The sequence below is a fragment of the Phalacrocorax carbo genome, chromosome 2 (genome assembly GCF_963921805.1).
Source record: "Phalacrocorax carbo chromosome 2, bPhaCar2.1, whole genome shotgun sequence".
NCBI classification, from domain to species: Eukaryota; Metazoa; Chordata; class Aves; order Suliformes; family Phalacrocoracidae; genus Phalacrocorax; species Phalacrocorax carbo.
In genome coordinates, this window is record NC_087514.1 from 53,145,763 (window position 1) to 53,171,234 (window position 25,472).

Genomic DNA, 25,472 nt, shown 5'->3' on the forward strand with positions numbered 1-25,472 from the left:
TACAGTTGGCTTTCTGGGCTGCAAGCGCACATTGTTGGCTTGTGTCCAGCTTTTCATCCACCAGTACCCCCAAGTCCTCCAGGCTGCTCTCAACCCCTTCATCCTCCTGCCCCAACCCAGATGTACGACCTTGCACTTGGCCTTGTTGAACCTCATGAGGTTCTCATAGGCTCACCTCTCCAGCTTGTCCAGGTCTCTTCGGATGACATCCTGTCCTTCTGGCATGTCAATTGCACCACTCAGCTTGGTGTCATCTGCAAACTTGCTGAGGGTGCGCAGGACCTCGCTATGTCATTGATGAAAATATTAAACAGCACTGGTCCCAGTACAGACCCCTGAGGGACACCACTTTTCACCGGCCTCCATTTGGACATCAAGCCATTGACCACTACCCTCTGGATGCAACCATCCAACCAATTCCTTATCCACCGAACAGTCCACCCATCAAATCCTTATCTCCCCAATTTAGAGAGATGGATGTTGTGGGGGACCACGACAAAGGCTTTACGGAAGTCCAGACATATGACATCCGTAGGTCTTCCCTTGTCTACTGATCCAGTCACTCCATCATAGAAGGCCACTAGGTTGGTCAGGCAGGACTTGCCCTTGGTGAAGCCATGCTGGCTGCCTCAGATCACCTCCCTGTGCCTTAGCATAGCTTCTAGGAGGATCTGTTCCATGATCTTCCCAGGCACAGAGGTGAGGCTGACAGGTTGATAGTTCCCCGGGTCCTCCTTTCTACCCTTTCTAAAGATGGGCACAATGTTTCCCTTCTTCTTGTCCCCAGGGACTTCACCTGACTGCCATGACTTTTCAAATATTATGGTGAGTATATAAATATTATGGAGAGTAAATAGTCAGGGATGAGTCAGTTTGTTCTGACTAACAGTGCGATACCTGGAAAATGTTCAGAGGACACCACGTTAGGAGCAGAATGAGGAAAGATCAGTGTGTTTCGGTGCACAGGCGTGGGTTAGGTGCTCGGGACAGCCCTCTGTCTGGGACAAGCCCCGTGCAGGGCCAGGGAGGGCGGCTGGGGAGGTTCTCCAGCGTAAGGCGAGGGAGTTCACATGGGCAGCAAGGGAGCGGACACGGGCCACCCGCCTCAGCGCGGCCGTGCCGTGGGGCTGTCCCATGCCCCGCCTGGCCTCTCCAGGTCCCCTCCGGCGGTGCCGTGGGCGCCGCAGCTGCCCGCCCGGGACCGAGACAGGACGCTGCGGGGCTGACGGGCCCTGGGGGAGGGGAGGGGGGGGAAGGAGAAGGGGAAGAGGAAGGGAAAGGAGGAGGCGGTGGCACCCCGCTCCGCCCGCCCCTCGGCGCCGCTTGGCGGGAAGGGCCTGGCTTTGGCGGGCTCGGAGGAGAGGCGGCCGGCGGGAAGGGGACAGCCGGGCAGCCGCAGCCCACCCCGGCGCGCAGGGAGCAGCTCCGAGCACCTCTCCCCCACCATGCCTGCCGAGGGGGAGGTGCCGAGCGCGGCGGCCGCCGGCCCGGAGTCCGGCGAGCTGCAGTACCTGCGGCAGGTCCGGCACATCCTGCAGCACGGCCACCGAAAGGAGGATCGCACGGGCACCGGCACCATCTCCGTCTTCGGCATGCAGGCGCGGTACAGCCTGAGAGGTCGGCACCGCCGGGACCCGCGGCCCCCGCCCCGTCCCGCTACTGCTGCCCGCCGCGGCTTCAGGGGTCGCCGCCCTGCACCGGGGCGGGGGGAGGGCCGCCATCTTCTTCCCCGCGCTGTCCCGCTCCCGCCCGCTGAGAGCGAGACCTCCCCCGCTTAGGGCCGGGGCTAGTACCCGCTGTAGGGGGCTCTGGAGGGGTTTAGCTCTGTACCGCCAGCTCCTTTGCCCTCTCCCTGCCCGCCAACCTGCGGCAGTTCGGACCCTCTCCCTCGGTCCAGCAGCCAGGCCCGGCCCGGCCACAGCTGCCACCTGGTGAAAAAACGGCAAAGATATTAAAATAACCTGTCCCGGACCTTCCTGTCATTCATGCATAGTAGGAAGGACGGTTTGTGAAATAGATAGATTTGCCAATAATTTAATCTTAAGCTTCCACTTTCCGTTACAAATGCCAACGCATACCTCCGTGCGCTGCGCCGCGGCGTCCTCATGCAGTTCATCAAAGTCCCAAGGGGTGATTCATCTTCCCCCGCTGTCCAGGAAAATAAAAGTCACGTTCCTGTTTTCCTTGGTCTGAATATGAGTATTACGCATCCTTTGCCAACTTCTTACTTCATAGCCAAACCTCTGAATGTCAGAGGGTGGCGTAATCCTTTTATGTGTTATGTGGAGAAAAACCTAAGTTGGGTCACCCTGACAAATGGCTGGCACCTCTGACACTCTGAAACAATTTTTTCAGATCAGTTTCCACTGCTAACAACGAAGAGGGTATTCTGGAAAGGAGTGCTGGAGGAGCTGCTGTGGTTCATCAAGGTTCTGTATATGGATGTCCCTGCGGGTGGTGTGCCTGAGAGTGGTATCAACAGAACGAACTAGTGTCGAGTGGATTAAGGAATTTGGCATAACTTGCAGATGCTTCTGTTAGTGCGACAGAAGTGCAACCACCGAATATTTTGACTACACATGGAAGGCCATTATCATTCTATTCATTTTAGTGGAGCCTATTACCAATCAGAAGAGTTCTTCTGTCCCTTTTTAAGAGAAATAGTCTGAAATAGTGACACCTTTAGGCAATTTGCATATACCTCACAGTTGTAAAGCCTAATACAGTCTCTTTTATTAGTGTTTGAATAAGAAATAGTAAGTAGGTTGTAGGCAATTTAATGATCCACTTTTTAATATTGAGATAACTTTTATTGATTTGAACAGAAACGAGCAGTGCAGAACTGCAGATCAAGTAAGACTGATGTAAACACTAGGCTTTTTAGTAGCAAAAACCTGAGATCTAATAGAGCTGATAGTGTAGTTAGAGTATTAAAATTCAACTGTAGATAATACAATATAAGTGTTCCTTTATATGTTGTGACATTGTGCAGGTATGGGAAAGTCTGTCTAACCATTATCTAGATAGCAGGACTCAAATATACATTCATTTTTTAAAGTATCTTTTTTCAAATATAAAAGAATGGGCACTCTCCAAAACAGGACACTTTCTTTGCTGGATTTTTGAGTGTGCTGATTTGGACATGTTGCAGAACTCTGTGAGATTTCTCTGGGTCATATTGTCATATTCGTCATTTTAACAAAAGAATTTTTGAGACCTTAAGCTCATTATTGGTGGCAAAGACAATGCCTAGGCTTAAATTTTTTGTTTGTTTACTTTTATCCATCTCTAAAGTAAAACCTTGTTAAATGTGCATATGAAATGATATACCACAGTTAACCTTGAGACTGTACTGTTTGTACATTCACAAAGTAAGAATAATCCTGAGTTAAGTAACAGCAGTATGGCACTTCAAACCTCATCCTAGTATGTTTCTCAAATTTTATTCTGTCCATATGCAAGAACCTCATCCAGTACATTAATCAGACCGTTCATCCTTTATAAGTGGAGAAATGCTGTAGACTAGCAAAGGTTAATACAGCTGTTTCAAATCATGTCCTTTGTGTTGGGGTTAGGATGTAGATTTCTTTCTGTCTGTGTTTTATAGGGTTCTACAAATGCCAAAGAGCTCTCTGCCAAGGGTGTGAAGATTTGGGATGCTAATGGGTCGCGTGAGTTCCTGGATAAGCAGGGTTTCAGCACCAGAGAGGAGGGGGATTTGGGGCCAGTTTATGGTTTCCAGTGGAGGCACTTTGGAGCAGAATACAAAGATATGCACACAGGTAATCACGTACAAATACAATCTTGATTGCTTAGTGAGATGACTATGGCACCTCTCTTCCAGAACACCAATGCAGGGTCCTAATTTCCATTATGTGATTGTGCTGCTAAGAACAGATGTTGGTGCACTACATTCATTGGAGACTGTGGAAGAGAAAGATTCCTCCATTCTGCAGCTGGAACAAAGTAGGATATCCATAGCTCATGATGCTGTGCGCAGAATAGCTGTAACAAGTTACGACGTGATGCAGTACCTGTTGGTATTGTTTTCAGTGTAACTGGTTAACTTACTCCAAAGTGTCTTGATGACTCTTTTCTAAGTCACAGAAGGAGAGGTTGTACAAAAAGTTTAGAGGACTGCCATTAAAAAAAAGAGTCATAAAAGATTGTCCCTTTCTGGGTGGTGTGATTTTTTAATTCAGTATAACAACATGGTTCATTATGTCTTTCCTCTTGTTTTTTGTCAATACAGTCTCAAAGTTCACATTCGTTCCAGATATTAGGCTTAGTATTGGCATGTTGACCGCTGGCAGAACACAGTTTTATGCTAACACAAGTGATGCAAATTGTGAACTGACACATCTAAAAACTTACTAAAATGTTTCACCATTCCTGAACTTAAAAGGTCTGAGGCATAACATAGCTTGGAAAAAATGAACAAGATAAATTCATATAGGTTTCATTACTAATAGATTTCCTTAAAATACATTACTAATGCGTAGGTAATTAGCTTCAAGAACTGACATAACCGTTTGAAAAAGCTTCTGGCAGAGTATTGCTGGCAGAATAATTCCCTGAGGTGCTAATTATGTATTACTACCTTGTTTGCCAGCTTGGGTGTCCTTATAACCATAATTTGGTGTTGCTTTGCGATAGGAGTTATTAGAAAAAATCAGTTACCAGCAATGCTGATTCACTGGCATGAGTCAGAACAATGAGTGACAACTAATCACTCTTCTATTCTGGAACCCAATCTAATGTTCAGTTAATTCCAGTGAATTTCTTGATATATCTGGTATTAAACCTAAAAATCAGCTTGCGAGCGTCATTGGGTGAAATGTAATATCCTGTGCTATACATGATTAAAGTCCCCTTCTGGCACTGAATGCTGTGGAAATTTGGTTTTCATACAGGACCGTGTGAATGCTGGATGGATGCGTTTATTCATCTGTCAGAAACTTTCTCCTTTTGAGCATGCAAAGAATGCCAACACCCCATGTAACTGGTCTGGGCATTTTTTTTTAAATTTTATTTTATTTTTTTAAGAAGCACTGTAGCATGCAAGTTTAACATCTAGAAGGGCATCTTAATCCAGAAATGCAATAAGCAAACTACTTTAAATACCCGAAATGACTAGGTGGTGATATCTTGCCCATTCCAGTACAGCTTTTGTCCTATTTAGGTAACAAGTCATTATGAATTATTAAGTAACATGCTTTGTTCAGTTAATTTTTTTGTATTGCAACTTTTGTTTCCTGGGATGTAGTGTTTATGCAGACTTCTTATTTGTTCTTAAAAAATCTCTAGTTATTGAGTCTTGGAATAAAGTGTTTGGAATAAATAGGAATGGTTCTATTTCAGTGGGTGCTAAAGGTACTCAAAGCACACAAAAGAGATTGAGGGGCACACGAAAACACAATAATGAGAATTTCGCAAACCTTAGAGCACCCTAAGGAAGACCAAGAATAACCTACATTTGGAGGGTGTCAACTGATAAATTTAATCACTTTCAAAATTACAATAAAATCTTCAGAGATTGTCACTGGGGTATCACTGTTCAATGGGGTGTGTGCTGGGCTTTAAAAAAAAATCACAACTTGAACCTGTCTGTTTTAGATCTTATTTGGTATCTTTCTTCAGATTATTCCAACCAAGGAGTTGATCAGTTGCAAAAAGTGATTGAAACGATCAAAACCAACCCAGATGACAGAAGAATCATTATGTGTGCTTGGAATCCCAAAGGTATTGAACAGCAGACTTTAAGTGAATGCAGTTGCGCATTATCTCACTGTATGCTAAACTATGTTCTAATCCTGTGTCAACAGTCAGTTCCATTTGGTGTCCTTGCAACTTAACAAAAGACTTAAAACTGGAGAACAAAAATGTTATTTGCATTGTAATCACCTCCTTGAACATAGGTTGTCTAGATAGCCATTCACTCTGTAGGACTACTTCTAAATAAGAGCTAGTTAACTTCAGCAGCAGTAGGGCTGTGCACAAAAAAATCACCCAGCATTTTCCACTCCTGTCTCTGAAAGGGGACTCCACTTGCTGTTGCTGTTATTTTTAAGGTTAAACATTCTCAGATACCAGGAGATACCTGGTTAAAGTTTTCCTTACGTAGCTGTAAATGCACTATCTGCACTTTTAAGTGTAGATAAACACTCAAGAGATCTTTTGTTTTCTGATTATCATTTTTTTATTGATCATTACATTTATATCTCAACAAACAGTAAAGGCACGTTGCAATGGGAAGAGAGTAAGATGAAGGAGGTGGAAGTTGCTTTAGGGTACATAGTTAATTTTACTCTTAATTTCTTCCTTTAGAGAAATCAACTGTCTCACTGAGGTGAGTAAAATTGAACTGCTGTGCAGTATGTTGGCATAAATCTGTTCTGTGGAATATCTGTTTATGACATTTTTGGTCATACAGCCCAGGAGACAGCTTGTCATGACCCAGACTTAATTACTTAGGCAGCAGGTGCTTTTGAACAAGAGAAAAAGCGACAGAATGATAGTGCAGTTGGATTTTTACTGTCTACTATATCTCATTAAATGGTTGTTCAGGTTTTCCATCTTCTACATTTTTAACACGCTAATGTGGTTATGATTCTTTTTCCCTCTCCTTCTTGTACTACAATTTCTAGATATTTCTCTGATGGCTTTGCCTCCATGCCATGCTCTTTGCCAGTTCTATGTTCTAAATGGTGAATTGTCGTGCCAACTCTATCAGAGGTCTGGAGATATGGGACTGGGAGTGCCTTTCAATATTGCCAGCTATTCACTGCTTACATACATGATTGCCCATGTCACGGGGCTAAAGGTAGGCTACTTAATCGTTTTACTTAATCTTGTCTGAGAATTGAGGGTCCAGAAGATAAGATTCTTCATGTCATGTCCAAGAAAAACTGGAATGAATGTGCTGTTCAGAATCTTGCTGAAATGTATGTAAGAAAGGGCCCTGTGTATTTAATGTGAATTGTTTCTGGTCTGCATGGGCAGTTAGGATTAGCAATGTAAGAATTCTTAAATTCAGGTCAAACAGACAGAAGATCCTCCAGGTCTTTTTAACTGAATGTGTCAAAACTGACCTGTTCCACTAGTCTACTTCTTAGAAATCTGAACTGAGCACTTGTCCTTATGGGATAATAACATACAAGTGCTTAAATCTTGTAGCATGCATTTTTTATTGGAAGTGAACAGTAGCTTAGCGGTTGCTCTCAAGGTTCCAGTTTGGATATTTTGCCCACCTAACTTCCAGCTGTCATTTCAGTTGGGTATTTTTTTCATTTCCTCCTGTAGATGATCATGTAGAGCAGTAGTATGTGCTCAGATAGCTACTGCCCTGACTCCAGAGCTGTATGTTGTAACTTGGCAGAGTAACTTAAATGCACCACAACCTTGTACAAATGAAACCCCCTTTTCTTTAGAGCATATGAAAAATTATACTAGCAAGGACATTTGGGCCTCATTGTCCTGCTACCAGCAGCATGAAGGGGAACTTAAAAAAGAGTAGTAGGGAAGAATCAGACTTCACAGCAATTGCGGACATATCTAAGAAAAATAGGCCAAGGTACTAGGAAAAGTGAAGTTTAAGATTATGTCCATAAAGCAGCTGTTGCCTCTCAGCCACTTCTTCTCACAGCTTTGGTCGTTTTTAGCATGATATATCCAAGGGGTCACTGGTCTTAGGCCAGTAAAATAGCTGATAAGACTTACCTAAGTTAAATTAGATTGCTCGGGGGCTGCTAAGTCACAGAACTTGCAAGCTTGCAAAACCCATCTGGGTGCTTCATAAGTGCTTTGGGGTTCAGCCTGTGACTGACACCTCCACTGCCACAAACTACACTGTTTAGTAGTGTCTAAGACAACTAGTTTGAAACTAATTTTGGCAAGTCCTACTTATTAGAAGTGGAGTGGAAAAGCTGGATGTCACTGCCCCATCTGTTTTCATCTTGGTGAGCAGATTAGTAGTGCTCAATTAATTTACTGAAGCTATTATCCTAGCAGGATTTCAAAGATAAATTTTTTGGTAAGTTACTGGAAATTTCATTATATTTTTCATTAACTGTGCATTAGTCTGGGAAGATAGTGTCCTTCGAAGCTTGCAAGGATGTCTTCACAATCCAGTCCAGTACAGAATTCCAGACTAGATGCAAGATGCTAAGAATCAATACTTGTAGACGTGGTAATGTTTTGCTTTCTTGAAACCTGACTATTTGAAGACCATGTGTATCCTCCTTTCTCTTCAGCCTGGAGAGTTCATACACACATTAGGAGATGCTCACATATATCTGAATCATGTGGAACCTCTAAAAGTTCAAGTAAGTACTTACTCTGTATTCTCATAACCTTTTATGTTCCACAATGCTTATCCAATACAAAGTTATCTTGGTATTATAAATATGATTGTTTAAATACTAATTTGTGTGGCTTTTTCTTCTCATTTCTACCCTAATAATTGTAGTACCTTAACCTCTGTTCAACTCAGGTTGCAAACAGAAATACAGTGCAAACATGATTGAGAGGTACATCAGTATACTATTATAGAACCAAGGTAGAGATCCAGAATCTGTACCCTTACTTTTAATTCATCATTCCAAATCCGTAGGAAACCATTCCACCTAATAGAGATAAACACAAAATAAAATGTCTTTGTAGTATATCAGAAAAGGATAACATTCACAGAGTTAATCAGTATTGCTCTTTGAATAAGGCTATATTTTCTTTAGGAAGTAATTTGTTCCAGTAGGAGCAAATCAGAATTGTGTTTCATTAGATCTAGCTTGGACTGAATGTCCTCACCATTCTTATGTTTCAAAACCATCCAGAGAACTAGTTATTGGTTTGGACCTGAATGTTCCTGTGAGAAACTGCAGCACGTTTCGTGCACATCTGGGTCAGAATTCCCAATTTAGTTTCTTCTGGATATAATCTAATCTGTAACTACCAGAATTGCTCTGCAAACTGAAGATGCTTGTAGTGCATTTGTATGATCAGGGAATCCACTTTATACTAAAATACTAAAGCAGATTCCATCTAACTCTATTGTAATTTTCTTTTTTTTCTTTTTTTTCTTTTTTTTTTCTTTGAGTTTAAGTCTTCCTGGGGAGGAGGGAAAATCTACATAGTGTAATCTGAATCAAAATTAATGAGATCTAATTTATTACACAGAATCTGTGACTTCAAGTGTTTGCTTTATACAATAAGCTTGCTTTTATTTCAGCTTCAGAGGGAGCCAAGACCTTTCCCCAAACTCAGAATTATTCGTAAGGTTGAAGATATCAGTGACTTTAAGGCAGAAGACTTTCAGATTGAAGATTATAATCCTCATCCATCTATTAAAATGGAGATGGCTGTTTAGTGCTATAAACCAGCTTCTATTAATGTGGAAATGTGCCTAAGTAGTAAAGTAAGTACTCTTAAGTACTAAATGTATTTCAAGTTATGGAGTTTTTATATATTTTGGAAAGAGACATACTTCATTACTGAAAAAGAAGCAGGTGCTAGTAGACCAGTACTGCCTTCAGTACTAAACTGTAGTCATACAGAACAGGTGATTATTTATTCCTGCTGTACTATGCAGATGCTAACCCAGTTTTAAGTTGCTAGTGAGATGCTTGTTTTCTACATATCGTTTCAGCTACCAGTGGCCACATCTATTACCATTCAGTTACTATGTGTAAGTAGTGCTTGCTTACATGCTGTATTTAGTACTGAAAATAAGAACTTCTATGTATTATAGAGGGTTCCTTCAAGGTTGTAGCAGTCTTTGTTCTAAAAAGTATATGTTTAATAAAGCTTTTTAAAAAAAATCTTCTGGGAGGGGTGATGCATATTTAATTTTAGTACATTTGTTTATAGTTAGTAGTAAATAAGAGTTGGAAAGCAAAGGTAAATTCTGTTTGACTTGAGGATCTTAGAGGGTGAGATCTAGCGAGGAAAAACAAACTTCCCATGGTCTTCATAGATGAACCAGCAGGAAGGCAAAAAGTCTTAATGGAGCCTTGTCTGAAACACAACCTTTGCATAACAGCTCTGTATCAGCCGGTTTTTTTTGTTCCCCAACCGTACCCAAATGATGAATTTGATATAAATCAGAGCTGTAGTTAAACAGGGTTTACGAGATAGCATTAGTAATAATCCGTCTGTCATAATTTAAAGCTAGATCCCACAAACATATGGGCTAATTTCGCAGCCTGGAGCAGTGAAAGTTAGAGATAGTAGTATTTGTAGGATTAGAGTTTATTAATGAAATCTTAGCAGAATTCAGCTTTCCTCTCTCCTTACCCTTGCAACTTCTGCAGTAACTTCAGTCTTTATAAACTCCTCTTCAGGAATTCAATTGTGAATAGATCTATGGTTAATATTCAGCCATAGCACATCCAGTACATGTTTGAACATGTGGAGAAATACATAATTAATTTGATTAACTGATTAATTTGATTAATTTTTAAATTTGGTAAACTGGTAAATATAATTGTAGACCTGTACAAATTGAGATAATTCTAAGAATTTAACAAACAGTGCGCTTTGATTCCATTCATTCAGGGGCCTGCATAAGAGGACTGTTCCACCTTTCTTAAACCAAACTGATCATAATTTTCAAAAGCATATTTTGCATCAAAATTATTTGCAAATCTCATTATATTCATCCTCAGACTAAATTTTTTGTAGCGCTACGGCATGTGCTTGAAAAGTAACTTCTTGTTCTCTTTTCCTGACATTTAGCCCAACAACAAAATTGCAGAAAATGGATGTTATTACCTTTTGTAAGTACATCAAATCCAAATAGGCGACTGCTTATTAGAGAGATTCTCCTCAGTATCTCCTGTAGTCCATCTTTCTTGAAAGAGATGATCAGGCTACGTGCTATTTCAGCTGAGATCATATGAGAAACTTGATACATGGGAGGATCAAACCTATCTTTCTGCGGCTGCATTAAATGGACACTCAGTAGCCAACCTGTAGTTAAATACACTTGGGTCTTACCTTCTTTCAAACTACTGAACTCGCAGATAGTAGCGGTATTCTTGTTACTAGAATTCTTGTTACTAGAATTCTTGTTACTAGACCTGAAAGCCATATCACATGCTCCTTCTAATAAATTTCACCTCAGCTCTACTAGTCTTGTATTTTAAAGTCACCTATCACAGAATCACAGGTTGGAAGGGACCTTAGGGATCATCAAGTCCAACCTTTCTGGGAAGAGCGCAGTCTAGACAAGATGGCCCAGCACCCTGTCCAGCTGAATCTTGAAAGTGTCCAATGTGGCCGAGTCAACCACGTCCCTGGGGAGATTATTCCAGTGGTGACTGTCCTCACTGTGAAAAATTTCCCTCTCGTGTCTGTCACGATCCACTGTTGGGTTGCACAATTTGGCAGAAGTTGAGCCCCCTTGCTTTCTAACCAACCTCAGACAATTCTGGGTGGCTAGGGGCGGCTGGGCTTAACTTCTGAGTGATGTTCCATTGGATGTGTTATCGTGACCAGGTTTGTTGTATTCTCGGGAACAGAATTAAGACTCAAAACAGAGTCAAGTGCCAAGTCACTTTATTTGGCTGCCAACAAGTACACAAGAGAAAAGGAGAGAAAGAGGGAAAAAAAAGGAAAAAGAGAGACAGACAGTTACAATAGCTACCACCACAGATCTGCAGCGTCCTGTCAGTCCAATGTATGATGTATCTTCAGTCCGGTGGGTGAACGTTCCAACTGGTGTCCGCTGGTTCCGCCTTTTATAGCATTGTCTCGTTGCATAGTCAATGAGCTGTTTTGCATGGCCACATCTCCCACTCGGCAGTGGGGCGCATGCACAGTATCGTCACTAGAGGGTGCTCGATGGTTCCAGAGGGTTCCAGGGGGTCCAAGCCCCCCTCCCATATGTTGTAAGATGACCCTGGGGCCAGGCGCATGTGCAGAGGACTGGGCCTATGTGCTCTGAGACAACAAGATATAGATATATATATATATGTTCCTGTTGGGTAGAACTTCCTCAGTTGCCGTCGCGGTGAAGTCTTGCTAGTCAAGCCATTCTGCCGACAGTGTTGAGACAAGTTTCTAGTCCCTTACAGTGTCCAATCGGAATCTCCCCAAGAACAACTTGTGTCCATTCCCCCTTGTCCTCTCCATGTGGCTCCTTGCAAAAAGGGAGTCTCCATCTTCTTTGTAGCTACCCCTTAAGTACTGGTACATGGTGATGAGATCCCCTCTGAGCCTCCTTTTCTCAAGGCTGAACAAACCCAGCTCTCTCAGCCTATCCTCATATGGCAGCTTCCCAGTCCTTTGATCATCTTGGTGGCCCTTCTTGGGACCCCTTCCGGCTTGTCCACAACTTTTTTGTATAGAGGGGACCAGAACTGTACACAGTACTCCTGGTGTGGCCTGACAAGCGCTGAGTAGAGCAGGATAATGACTTCTTTCTCTCTGCTGGTGATGCCCTTTTTGATGCAACCCAGCATCCTGTTGGCCTTCTTGGCCGCAGCAGCACACTGTTCGCTCATGTTGAGCTTCCTGTCCACCGGGACCCCCAGGTCCCTTTCCACAGAGCTGCTCTCCAGTCAGGTGGATCCCAGTCTGTGCTGCACTCCCGGATTATGTTTTCCCAGATGCATGATCTTACACTTCTCCTTGTTGAACTTCATAAGGTTCTGGTTAGCCCACTCTTCCAGGTGTCGTCTGCATTAGTGATACCTCCCAGCTGTAGGTTGTCAACAACTTCTTACCATATCCATACCTTTAGAAGTTAAAGGTTCTTGAGTGTATTTACAGTCCTTTAAAGTACAAGAAAACGCTTTAGGTTGCAAAATCACTTAACAGTTCTGCCTACACTTAGCAAGTTAGGTTCCTTTTGCTGAAAACCCCTTTATGTAACACATCAGATAACATGGAATCTGCAGGGCATTTTAGCAAGTGTAGCCAGAAAGGGTGTGAAACAAATGTTGGCCTCAAGGTTTGACTAGTGGGAATTAGCAGTCTCCGTGAAGTTAACCAGGGCAGGAATACTCAGCCAAGAGAATAATTTACAATGGGAATCATTTACTTCCTTTCATAAATTAAAGCGGAGTTAGTCCAATCCAAAGGAAAGTTTTAAAAGCCCCTTTTAAGTGTTGCCTTTATGAAACATGGCAAATGGTCTATTCTCACATAGGCCTATGGACATACATAGGATGCTTAAACAGACCAGTATTCCAGAGCTACCGCTCTGGAATTCTGGAAGAGCTACTGCTTTTCAGTATAGGAGTTAACTAAAATGTCACTGCTCCCCTTTATTAGCCCAATTTACAACCAATAGCAGTTGTTGAAATTAAGCTTGTACCTTGAAGTCCAAGAAGGTTTATGTTGCTCAAAAGATCAGAAAGATGTAAAAAGCAGACTTCACACAGCAGAGTAATGTGAATAAAAGTGAAAATGCACATATTTCAAATTAATAGGTCTGAGACTTCTAAGATTTCAAGCAAAAAATATGAATATTCAAAGAATTTGGATATATAGACTTAAACAGGAGGTACTCAAGGAATTTTATTTGCAGAATATGAAGACTCTTCACTGCTGCAAAGATGACTAGTATGACTGCAGGCTATATTCAGAGCCGTATTTTAGACAAAACATGGGGCGTTGTTAGATCCTTTTGGGAAGCTATGATAGGAGCCCATAGGCCTACTGAGAGAACGGAGCATTCCTGGACTTACTTCCTGATGAATAAGTTGTCTCAGCAGCTCCCTGTCCCTTGCACTCCCCTGCTAGTACAGGTGGCATTAGAAGTCAGTTACCTACCAGCTATGCATATCCATTGCGTTTCTGAGTCCTTGCCATTTGTCCTGCTGACTGCTACACTCTCATTCTGCCTCACAGTCGGCCTTGAAGAGTTTAATTTCTTCTGTCATTCCTCCTCTGAATGCATCCTTTTATCATTTCCCACCTTTTTAAGGGCAATTCTATCGACTTGGTGATAGCAAAAACATTTCTTACCACTTTGCTCAAATACCAGCTCCCTGTATGTTCTGCCTTCTCAGACAAGCTTTTGTAACCCACGTTATTTCTGACATGTTATGATAATGTTGCAAAATTGGCCTTACTGCAGTACCAGAAAGAATATTAGTTATCTGGTCATGATAGATGATGAATCAGAAAAGAAGGAACCCTTTCTGAATTTTGAGACAAACACCTACCCAATCAGCCATCAAAATCAATAGTCTGTGAATTAGTCTGACTTGGTGAGTTTGCCGCCATAGTGACTGGGATCTGTGAAGTGTCTTAAGATGGAATGCAGCCCAGGTTACAAGTACCTTTATCAAAACCACAAACCGTTCACTTTCACCTGCTTGAAGTTTAATCCACACTTCTAACTTCCCTTTGTAGCCCACTAGGGTAACAAGACAAATGTGTGCTGGGACCATCGTGTAGCAACATCTTTTTTAAGAAAAGCAAAAGCTTGACCATCATAGTCAATTGCTACTGGAGTTATTTTGTATAACTAACCTGCTTTTGAGGCTTCCAGATACTGGCATATAATCAAATATTATCACGTGCCGGACTAATTCACAGAGACCCCCAAATCCATCTAGAGAAAGACAGTGCCCGATACCAAGACATCAAAAGTCCTTTGGTGCAGCCCTATTGCATGACATGAAATAATGAAAATTACAGCAGAGCATGCAAGCTTATGCTCAGAAATCACAAGCATGACAGCTGAAGAAACTAATCAGGCTATCCTGGAGGGTGGGGAGAGAAAGATTTTCTCATTCCTGCTGCGTTTTGCAGAGCCTTACTCTGGAGCTTTTTGGCCATCAGCAACACAGACAAGTTTTCATTCACACTTCCCAGCCTGCAGCTGTCAATTTGGAGATAACTCAAGGCCTTAGCTTGTAGAAGCTGTTTAAATATCACTGTTGAGGCAGTGTGAGGGAAAAAATAAGAAGTTAAGACCTGAAGTCTCCCAAATTAACATATTAAAAGAGCTGCTGGCAACTCATATCAAAACATTTGTACGGCGTCGCTCCTGTGTGTCTCAATAAATCCAAATTCTTTTAATTACTCCATTTAAATGAGAGATCACATGAGAATTTGGATGAAGAGAAGTTCAAGGATGATGCCAATATTAAAAATAGTCATCTTATACTTGTAATGTTAAAAGCACTATACCTGACCCAATGAACTAAAGGGAAAAAAAAAATTGCTGTGTGCCAAAGAGCATAGTCATACTGGACTGAGTTTGGAATTCGCTGCGCCTTATCTGGATGTTGAACTGCATAAGTGAAAGTGAAGCAAAAATGCCAAGTGAAAATGGCTGTTCTATTCCACGACAAGGACAGGGTCTTAAGCTATGCAAAGGCGGCTGAGTTTGTAGTGAAACCGTTTTGTAATACTCACACAGACTGATTGGGCAGCTCTGCCAGGTGATTGCCTCACAAACCGCCTCAAAATATTTTTAGGATTTAGGCTCCTTTAGGAGCCAACTCACCCCCCTCAGGTCACCCAACCATGCCCCCAGACAGGGACTTGGGGTACACTGGGGACTGGACTGTCTTAGCCCCACTTCAGCTTGCTCAGGACTGCACAGCTTTGGGATGTGCTTGCCTTTTGTGCATGAGCAGCTATTCCCATTTTGAGACAGGTAAGTGAACATAGTGGTGATTCTGCTGTAGAAAATAATTTCTTGTTCTGGAGACCAGTCTAGCCAGATGAGAGATGGCCTTGTAGGCAAGATACGCTTGGATAAGAGTCAGGATTAAATTTCTAGCTGTGCTACAGATTTCCTGTCTGGAGCTTGGCTAAGTTGTTCAGTCGGTTCAAGCCTCACAATAATTTCCCATGTTTGTAGTATGGATAATAGTACTCCCTTTATTCACAGGGGAGTTCTGTGGGTAAATACATTAAATGCTTATGTGGCTCTCAGATGTTATGGTGAAAAGAGGAAGAAGGTTATACAAACCATCAAGTAAAGCCAGTATTGAGGACTGACCTTTACGTTGTAAAGGAAGGCTATACTAATGGGTAATTCAACCACATCCTAATAGATGATCATTATAAAGTACCTCCTTCCCCAAATTAAGTGTCCTATCTACTGGTAGACAACAGCTGAGAGCAAGAAGCACAATGAAATATGTTGATAGCAGGGCCTGGCATGCAAAACTGGCAGCAGAGTTGGCAGCAGAGAAACTATGCTAATGCAGTCACTGTTGTGTCCAGTTGCTGCAGATAACTGAGAATTTGGTAGTTCACATTGTTTGGCTCTGTAGATACAGTGTCAAGACTTGACAAAAAGATGGGTACAATAGGTTGGAGGCTGGTATTCTAAAATGTACCAGCTTGCATATTGACACCTCGCTATTTATGATATATCTGGGAAGTAGTTCTTGTCTTGGACTCATGAAAAATATTTCATGTGAAAAGTATTTAAATATAGCTGATGGCAGTGACATGCTACTAATGCTAGCAACAAGTTTCCTTGGGCGAAAGGAAAGGTTTCAAGCTTATGAAATGGCTGCATATATACTGGCAAAATTCCTCCTAAGGCCAAACCTCGGGCCTGCACCCGCTGCTCACGGGCCTTAGTTCCTGCCTGGGCTGCATTGCAGGTGTACCTGCTTCCAGCTGTGGTACAGCTGTGGATGTGTCTGGCCAGGGACCAGCACCCCGCCTGTCCTGGTGAGTACAGCCCTGCTCTGCCCTGGTCCTGCCTGGGCACACCCTGGGCTGTGTCTGAGGACAACACTGTGGTTGTCCTCACCAGGCCTGACGCCAAGCCCCGCTCACACACTGCTGGCCTGGTCTGGCTCCAGCCCATCCCCATCCTCCGCAGGGAAGTGCCCAGCGCTTGGGGCTGGGGCTGCCTTGCCACACGCACTGACCCTGCTCCTGGCCCCACTGCCCCCATGGGGACACCCCGCAGCTCCCGCTCCCCTGGGAGCAGCAGTACCCTGTGGCACCCTGCCAGTTACCTCAGGCTGTCTCAAGCCCTAAGCCAGCACCACAAAGCCGGGCCCATGGTTGTGCAAGGCCCTTGCTCTACAAGCCTGGCCTGGCTCTGGGCTCTGACCCTCCCACTGCACCAGTCCTGCCTAAACCCAAGCTTCTGAGTGAAGCCCTCACAGGGCGGCTTTGGGGCTCTTCAGGGGCCATCTGAGAAGCCCCCCCTATGTCCCCTCCATAAGCCTGCCAAGCCTCTGGGGCTACTCAGGGTGTGCCTCTGCCCCCCCACCTGGCTCCAATCCCCCCTGCCATGTCCTTTTCCCATTTCTTTGTCCTGGCTCCGTGTCCCCTGAAATGTCACCCCACAGCAATTGAATCACTCTTCAGCAAGTCCCATCTGACCCCAGATCTCTGAGGGGTGGGGAGGGCACATGCCTCTGGGGGGAGCTGCCAGCAGGGCACTGAGGGCAGGAGTGGCCTTGCTGGTCCTGTCCAGCCTCACCCGAGGCCTCCCCACTCCATGCCTGCCCTGGGAACCCATCTGTGCTCAGACCGCGGCCCCCAGTCCCTGCCTGAGCAACCCCCAGGTGTGACCATCTCCCATCATGTTGCAGCTGTGCCAAGACATGGACCTCACTGATCCAGACCCTGAACTGCTGACCGCCCAGCTTGACCTGGGTCTGACTTCATCACTGTAGACAGGCTGGCAGTCACCAGGCTGTGTCTGACCCTGGTCCCTGTCACCAGGCCAGACCCTGCCCTCAGGGCTGCCTCCTCACCATGACCTCCTCTGGCAACCTTCTCAGTTGACCCTGGCTGCCACCCCCAGACCTGCCCTGCCAGCCATGCTATCAGCTCCTGGCTCCCCAGCCCTCCCTGCAGCCCTGACAGTGCCCCTGGTGCCAATGAGAGTATGAACTACAGCTTGCTAACAGCATGATTTTGGGATTTTGATCTTTACAGTAGAGTTAGTGCAGCACAAATAGTCAATACAAGAGGAGCCAGGAACCTTTCCACTCTAACACTCCATCTAGCCACAGCCAGGTCATGTCTACACATGCACTGCTGTGCTGAGCAAAACACTCGCTTAAGCACCAAACCCACAGAGCAAAATGGGTGCTGTGATAATTATCCTTGGGCTACAGGGGATATCAGCTTCAGCAGCCCTGCAGCTTTCTACAGACCACATTGCCCAGGCTACATTGTTCTGCACAGATGTTATCCAGGTTGTTTCATGGAACTGCAGTGTGCTCCACAGAGCAGCATGGACTCGCTCTTTGTGCCTTGCTTCTCTACCTTTCATGTATGCAATAATGATCACAGATGCATTCTTTCACATTTCTCACTGCTATGAGAATATGAAATTCTAGCAGTTACTCTCATAATAGTAATAATTAAAAAATCAGATATTTCCAGGCTGTTCACAGAAATCGTGTGTGGGAAGAATGAACCAGGGAGATAAGGTGAGGGGATGCAACCTTGGCAGGGAATAGCTGAAATAGATACCAAGTAACTTTCAGCTGTAGTATCTAACTTCAGTAAGAAAACCAAAGGTGTTTTGGCTCCAGCTCCAAAGGTTATGCCGTAGTTGCATTAAACAGGTAGTAATTATGGAAAAGCCCAAAACAGGTATACATATTCTTACATGTTCTCTGGTTGCCACACCAATTCCTAGCAGTGCTAAGGCCTGCAAGGAAATAACAAATATTCAAGGCTTGCTTCTGGTTTTTAATTCCCAACAGAGTTACTCAGTAGCATAAGGGATGGAATAACAGTTGATTCAGCGCAGTGTTTTCTACTCATTTTATAGAAAATGTAACATACCTTATAAAATTTTTTAATGGATTTTTTTCTGCTTTCTCTGCTCCACAGGCAATGTAAAGAATTATATAGCAGGGTGTGCAGAACAGTAAAGAAATGCACGTGCTATACATATGGGGTATTAACAGTGCTGCTAAGTACAGCGCGTTGGGAGCACAAATTCTGAACCAAAATTCCAATTTCACTGGAAACCACACATTTTTTAAAAGAGTCCATTCACATTTCATACTAAAGGTTGGCTGTCTTCCTCATGCAGGCATTGCAGTCCTTTTATGTATTTTTTTTAGAAACAAACTATTTCTTTAAACTTAAGGGAATACAGGTGCAGAATGTGTGTCAAGGTCCTGTAGCAAATACATTTAATGGTATTCTGAATAACTAGTTCAGCCTGAACTCTGAATATGTGAAGGAACAGTATGAACATTACACTGCAGTACTGACTAGAGTCACTGTATTAATACTGAAATAAAAAAATTAACGTTCCAACCTTTGGAATGGTTGCATATCCCATCTGGTCATACATATCCTCATCTGGAAAAGTTGGCTTCTAAATCCATGAGGGTTTAAACTCAGGTTAGTGACCCACTCTGTTGCTTCCTTTATTTCTCATTGCTGGTTTGCATCCAGCATCTGGGAAAAAGGAAAATGAGAAGCAAATACACTGAAGGATTCTATTGACTTTTTCTGTCAAACTCTCATAAAAACAGCTGCAAAACTGATATGAAGTGGTAGAAATTCAGGAAACAGAAAGGAAATGAAAAGCTGGAATTGCTGTTCTGTCTGTACTGTACTTTTGGCCACACTTAGGCTGAGTTGCAATGACTATAGCAATATCCAGACTAGGTTTGAACCAAGCAGATTAGGAGTTGTAGGAAATAGAGCAGAGTCTTCTGTGGGAATGAGTGTATCTTGGCAGTATATACTTGAGTAAAGCATCCTAAAACATGGACATGTCTGCCTGAAATTTTCAGCAGAAAAGCTTCTTGAGAAAAAAATGCAGTTGTTTAAAGAAGATGAATTTCTCAAGTAGCACTTCTCTCCCACACAAGGGAGAATTTTTCTTCCTACAAAAAGTGAAATATCTGAAAATGACACCACAGTTCCTCTGCAGGCTCTTCAGGTCTTTGCCATTGTGTATTCACAGAGTTCCTGGCTTGGCATTTAGTGATATGTGGCATCCCATGAAAGCCCCATGTTTGCTGCACTGCAGCACCCAGAGTAGGCCGGTAGCTGTGGTGTGTCAGGGAGCACATGGTGCAAAGAATCCAGCCCATAGCAGTCAACAGAATAACATTTCCAAATCAAAATGTGTGACCTCCATCCAGTTATCCCTTTCCATTAAAATATTTTAGTTTGAAAATCTTATTTTCCAGGGTTTTTTTGGCCAAACATCAGTATAAAAAATATTAACAGGCTTTCCTCTGGAAGCGTCTCTGGATATAAAAGACACTTTGACTCTTCTAGAAGACAATCCTGGAAGTGGGGTTCCCCTGTAGACTTGAATGGAAGTTCTGGCACAGAAATACAGAATAAAATTCTTAGTAATACATCTAGTTTGGCCATGTCCAATACTGCTCTTTGTTGATATGTATCAACATTTGTCGCCATAATTATTCAAGATTTGAAGAAGGAAGAAAGAAATATTTGTCAAGAAATATATATAATGAGAGATATTTCATCTAATGGTTTTAAATAGAAAATAACGTAGTATAGTAGCAAAAAGTTATATTCACCATTATTTTGTCTGGGCCAATTATTTCTCATATAAATCTGCATCTGCAAATATCATCCTGCAGGGCTGCACCCACCTTTACTTTGAATCTAGATGCATATTTGGAACAAGATATAAATCACTTCTGGATGATTAATGCAGCAGTAAACTGGAATCCATAAACCAGAATTTACAATTTCAGCATCACTGTCCTACAGAAAAAACTTCTCTTCCCTTGCGAGTAAGCTTCATCCTACTCTGAAAATAAACCAGCAATGTTTTTTCCATAAATCAATGGAAACACGTTTATCTTCATTTGTGATCAGCCCTCAGCTTTGCCATACCATTACAGTTTTCCTGCAATGCAGCATCATGCAGTAGTAGAAGGGGGAAGTGTCTGAGAGAGATATAGAAGCAAAGTCATCACTGCCCTTATCATAGACCTGGAGGAGTTATACTAGGTCTAGAAGAATAACACTTAATACAAGCGTTCGCTATATGTTGCCCAGCCTTTTCTCAAAACCTATGTGTGTAAGTGCGAGCAAAGTTACATCAATTATACATCTCCAAATAACTCTACCCCACTGCACCTAGAATAATATTAATTTCCATATTTTCAGAATAAGAATAAGCTTTTTAGGAAGTAGCAGAAAAACATCAGAAAATGAGATCAGATATATGATCAACATCCAGCTGAACCAAACTCCTCAACCCAGCTGACTGTAACATACGATAAATTTTTCTAATCTAGATATGAACATCCCATGACTCGGCAACACTATTTCTAGATACACCAAGGCGTATATTTCCCAGAAGATAAATCCCAGCTGTGTTAACTAAATCTGACACCAATAAACTGTCCGAAGTTTTCACATTTCACAGAAAGCCAAGCACATGCAACTCTCTCGGGCAATGAGGATGATGCTGCTTCACAAAGGAAGCTAAGGGCCCTCTGCTGCTGACAGTTTCAGAGTATCCCTCAAAGCCAAGGCAACCAGAAACGAGCAGTTATAAAGCTCTTGAGGTTCATGTTGTCTGTGAAGGAGACGTCCCCATTTCTCATATATGAAGTTACTGCAGGTTAAGGCCACTGTACATAGCTATCCAAGCACAGATTTTATGTGTTTTCATTAACACTCTTTAGACGTTATGATCTTATGATCACGCTTTTGGTTAATTCATTTCACTCTCCTGAGTATCCCTATGTGCATAAGCTCCTTGCTTAAACCAGCACAGCTGCACCCATGCAAACTCGCTGTTATACACAATATACCAACAAAAAGAGACTTCCATTTCTACCCTAATAGCTTGTTCTCAATACTCATATTCCTTGGGTGTATCCTTGATCATAGACAGGACTGTAACACTCTGCCTTACTGGGAAAAATACTTAAATGGCATTGGGCCTGCTTTTTACCTCCCAAAGTGTATGCAATGCAATGTTACATTTCTACTGTGTCCAGCAAAACTTCAAGGTGTTTAGAAGTAAACAGTGAGAACTGATCATCATCTGTTAGCATTTCCCCACTTCACATGCCATTTAAAATCTTACTGCAATAAGACTGAACATTCAAACCTGCTTTAACTGCTGTCTGAGTAGCCCAGCCAGGCACAGGATATTGTATAAGCCAGATATCTGTGCTTCAACATTTATCTTCTGAAGCAGATGAGAACAGTTTCAAGTCAGGCTGTGTTTTAGTCAACAGATGATTATTTTGTTAAATAGTCCCTCGAAGACTGTCCTTTGAGGAAACTGAAGGAGTGGGGGTGTTTGACTGCTTTTTTTTTCCTTGAAACCCATAACTTTAATGAAATAGATAAATTTTGCTGAATAAGCCCTTCCCTCTCCTCCCTAGCTATTTCTTTGCAAAAGAACTGTGAATCAGATAAATCCTTGGAAGCAGCAGAGAACAGCACAACCTCCTTGCTAACCCAACACAAAGATTTATATGGCAAAAAGTCACCAATGTAGCACAAACCAAATGGCTGACTTTGCACTCCTGAGACACATGAGAAGGTGCTAGCAAACAACATGCTTCATCTTGCAGAGTCCCCCACCCATTCTCGCAGAGATGCAGAGTAATGGTTTTCATCAGGTACAGTTCTGTTTAAGCTGATCCCTTTCCTTTTTCCCAGACAGGCCATTCTGGAGTATTTCTGGAGGGGAACAAGTATAAATATCAAATTATACTGAAGAACAACTTCTCCTCACCCTCCAAATTTCATCATTATGGTTGTTCCTCCAACCTGTCTTAGTCTCACAGGCTGGTGGTGTACTCCTGAGCTACTTCCACCAAAACGATGAGGCAACTCAAGGATTAGGAAGAAGGAGTGTACCAAATTCCAACTTTGAAGGAAAGATGACTTACCATAAGTTTCTTCATCTGTTAGCAAATCAGCACCCCAGCTGACATACCTCTTGCCCTCAGGTAAAAAAAAAAAAACAGGTTCTTTTAGAACAGGCACTTATAGATCTTAAAATGGAACAGAATTCCCCCCAAATGACTGAACACTTCAGCAAACAGTTTAACACACTAGATCCAAGCATTTGCTGGCAGATCAAAGCACAGCCTTTAAGTACACAGCTTCCTACTAGCAGTGGACATCAGTTCCCACTGCCAGCTGTGATGCTAAAGCCAGACAAGACAAACTGTACGGCTTCCCCAGAAGAGGGGCTAGTTTGCATCTCTGCATGAGGGTAGACACATGAAGAGGACATGTTGGGAGGAAAGGACATCTCTGAGCAGAAAGTACACCCACTGCCAGGGAAACAGCATCTGTCTGAAAGAAGCTGTAGGACCATCTTAGTTTGGACACCAACTAAAACACGTACTCTTCTAATACAGTTTAAAAAAATACGGCCTAGTTGCTTTTAGACTGGAAATATAACCAGATTTCCTTACCACATCAGCTAGTAACTTCCATGGAAACTGAAAAAAAAAACCCAAATTAAGTAACTGGAACCACGTGGATGTCATGAAAGATATAACACAGAGATGCTTTTTTCTTTATGAAGAAGTGTCATGAAGTGCAAGCATGTTTACATTTGGCACACAACATTAATTACTGACACCAAAGCGATGTGGGTCTCAACCCCAGGCAAGAACATTTGACACTTTCCCCTAAAAATCATTAAGGATTGAACATCCTTCTTAACCTGGTTTCATTATGGTTGCAATATTGGTGGGATGTTTATTAAAAAAGGGAAAGAATTGAAAGCAAGGAGCGCCTGATACCAGCTATCTGACATGGTGACCTTCCCTCCTGCCCCCTCCCTTGCTGGAAATCATCATCATACAAACTACCCTTTCAACATATAAGATGTCTCTTCGTGAATTTTTTGATAAGCCTCATTTCAGGGCTGTATTATGCTCTTGGACTTTGGCAAGCTGAAGGCTGCTGATTGCTTTCACAGGCAATGATACGTGAAAGCTCAATCCAACAGAGCAGAAGTGAAGAAAAGAGCAGATGCTGGCAGACCTGAGTCAGTGGGACTCAAGCCAACTCTCCCCTGCAAGCTCTACAGTCAGGGTAGTGGGGTGGCATGTCCTGAGCCACATGCTACATGAGCGTGCACAGCAGCAACTCCAGTCCATGCTAGCTACAGCTTTTTGCTCTTTCTGTCCTCTTGAATCAGAAGGCCTGCAAACAGCAAGCGTGTCTTACTGTGCTTATCAGGATATGGCCACAACAACGTTGTACCAGGTATTATTTGTCCTCCTGCAGGGGCCTGGAGTGCTAGTTCTGGACCAGGACTCCACCAAGCAAAGGCCAATTTCTGCCTGTCATGACCTAAAGGGTTACCTGGCCTACAGGTGGGTAGAGATTGCGACCGTGAATTGGTAGGATTCCGTAATACACACGGATACATAGGCTTCATCCTCTAAAGTTCTCTATTTTATTACAAATACCAGAAAAGTCACTACTAGCAAACATACCTATAAGTCATAAAGGGGATATGGATTAATATATATCAAGGTATTACAAATTTCTATCAGCAATCAATAATACAGTGTCAATCAATGGTATGGTATCATTCAATAATAACATCAGTCAGGACAACCAATAGCAGCACCAACCAAGCACTTATATAGTAATAATAGACACTATGTACTATTATAGATTACTACAGGTTATCATTAGTGAAGCACACTATCAACAATGTAACAGCAGATATATTGATACTTATATGAATATATACAATATTGATATGGAGCAATTTAGATTTCAGAAGGAGCCAAACCATCCCAAAAGGGGGGAACAAACTGATCCCAGAGGGAACCCAACCATCCCCAAAAGAGGGGAGGATGGACCAAGCCAATAAACAACAGGCAGGGTCCCACTTCCAAAATGATCCGTGTCAGAGTCTGGTTTCAGCCTGGCATCCCCAGGGAGAGCCCAGGAGCTCATAGAAAGTTTGTGTGGGATTCCACCAGGAAGTTCTCAGAGAGAGGCTCCATTTTGCATAAAAATTAAGGGTTTTTTATGTCACAGAGACATAAGAGGGAGTATGACATTGAGCAGCCAACAGATGCGTTAATTTCTACTTTTCACCTGTAACAGCCCAATAGATGATGCTGTTTTCTGTTCCTTCAGACAAATTTTATTTTTTCAGGCTATCTTCCACCTTCGCAGACAATGAGTTGCCATTATAGTCCCTTGATTTGCGCTTGTCAGTGGTATCTGTGGATGTCTCTGGTTTCTAGGTACCCCAGCTGCACTTCAAAGAGGCCAACTGCACTTTTCAAGGATTTTTTTTTATGGTTCACAGGGATAGTGCCCAGGCTCGCAGTTCCAGGCTGGTAGTCATTTCTCTGTCAGTATTTCTGAGCAGTTGATATCTTTTGTTGAGTAATTTCCCCTTCTAACCATGCCACCTTTATGGCTGCTCACATCACTGCCTAAATACCCAGTAACATGCTAAGTGTACAAGATTTGGCTCCCAGATCAACAGCATATTCAGTAGGGAAGTGGCTAAAAGATTAAAATCTCAGATTAAAACCTCTGAATAAGAAAGATGAAATCAAGAC

At 42.8% G+C, this 25,472-nt stretch overlaps 2 protein-coding genes across 3 annotated transcripts; one reads left to right on the forward strand and one right to left on the reverse strand.

Moving 5' to 3' along the window:
* Nucleotides 1-1,290: 1,290 nt before the first annotated feature.
* TYMS (thymidylate synthetase) lies at nt 1,291-9,826 on the forward strand. 2 transcript variants are annotated; one of them, XM_064442916.1, is made up of 8 exons: nt 1,291-1,617; nt 2,356-2,429; nt 3,608-3,782; nt 3,898-3,966; nt 5,641-5,742; nt 6,648-6,823; nt 8,253-8,324; nt 9,227-9,826. In XM_064442916.1, exons 1-8 carry the CDS (start codon nt 1,446-1,448, stop codon nt 9,362-9,364), a joined length of 978 nt encoding a protein of 325 aa, XP_064298986.1. In that variant the 5' UTR covers nt 1,291-1,445; the 3' UTR covers nt 9,365-9,826. The 2 variants fall into 2 exon arrangements, with proteins under 2 accessions (XP_064298986.1, XP_064298987.1); XM_064442917.1 differs by lacking the exon at nt 3,898-3,966 and having other exon boundaries at nt 1,295-1,617; nt 9,227-9,824.
* A 4,618-nt stretch (nt 9,827-14,444) lies between these two features.
* Nucleotides 14,445-22,092, reverse strand: ENOSF1 (enolase superfamily member 1). The gene is given in 8 exon segments (XM_064441779.1): nt 14,445-14,550; nt 14,741-14,885; nt 18,547-18,598; nt 19,220-19,302; nt 19,305-19,362; nt 20,466-20,553; nt 21,024-21,033; nt 22,029-22,092. Coding segments are annotated over 8 exon segments (606 nt in total).
* Nucleotides 22,093-25,472: the final 3,380 nt, after the last annotated feature.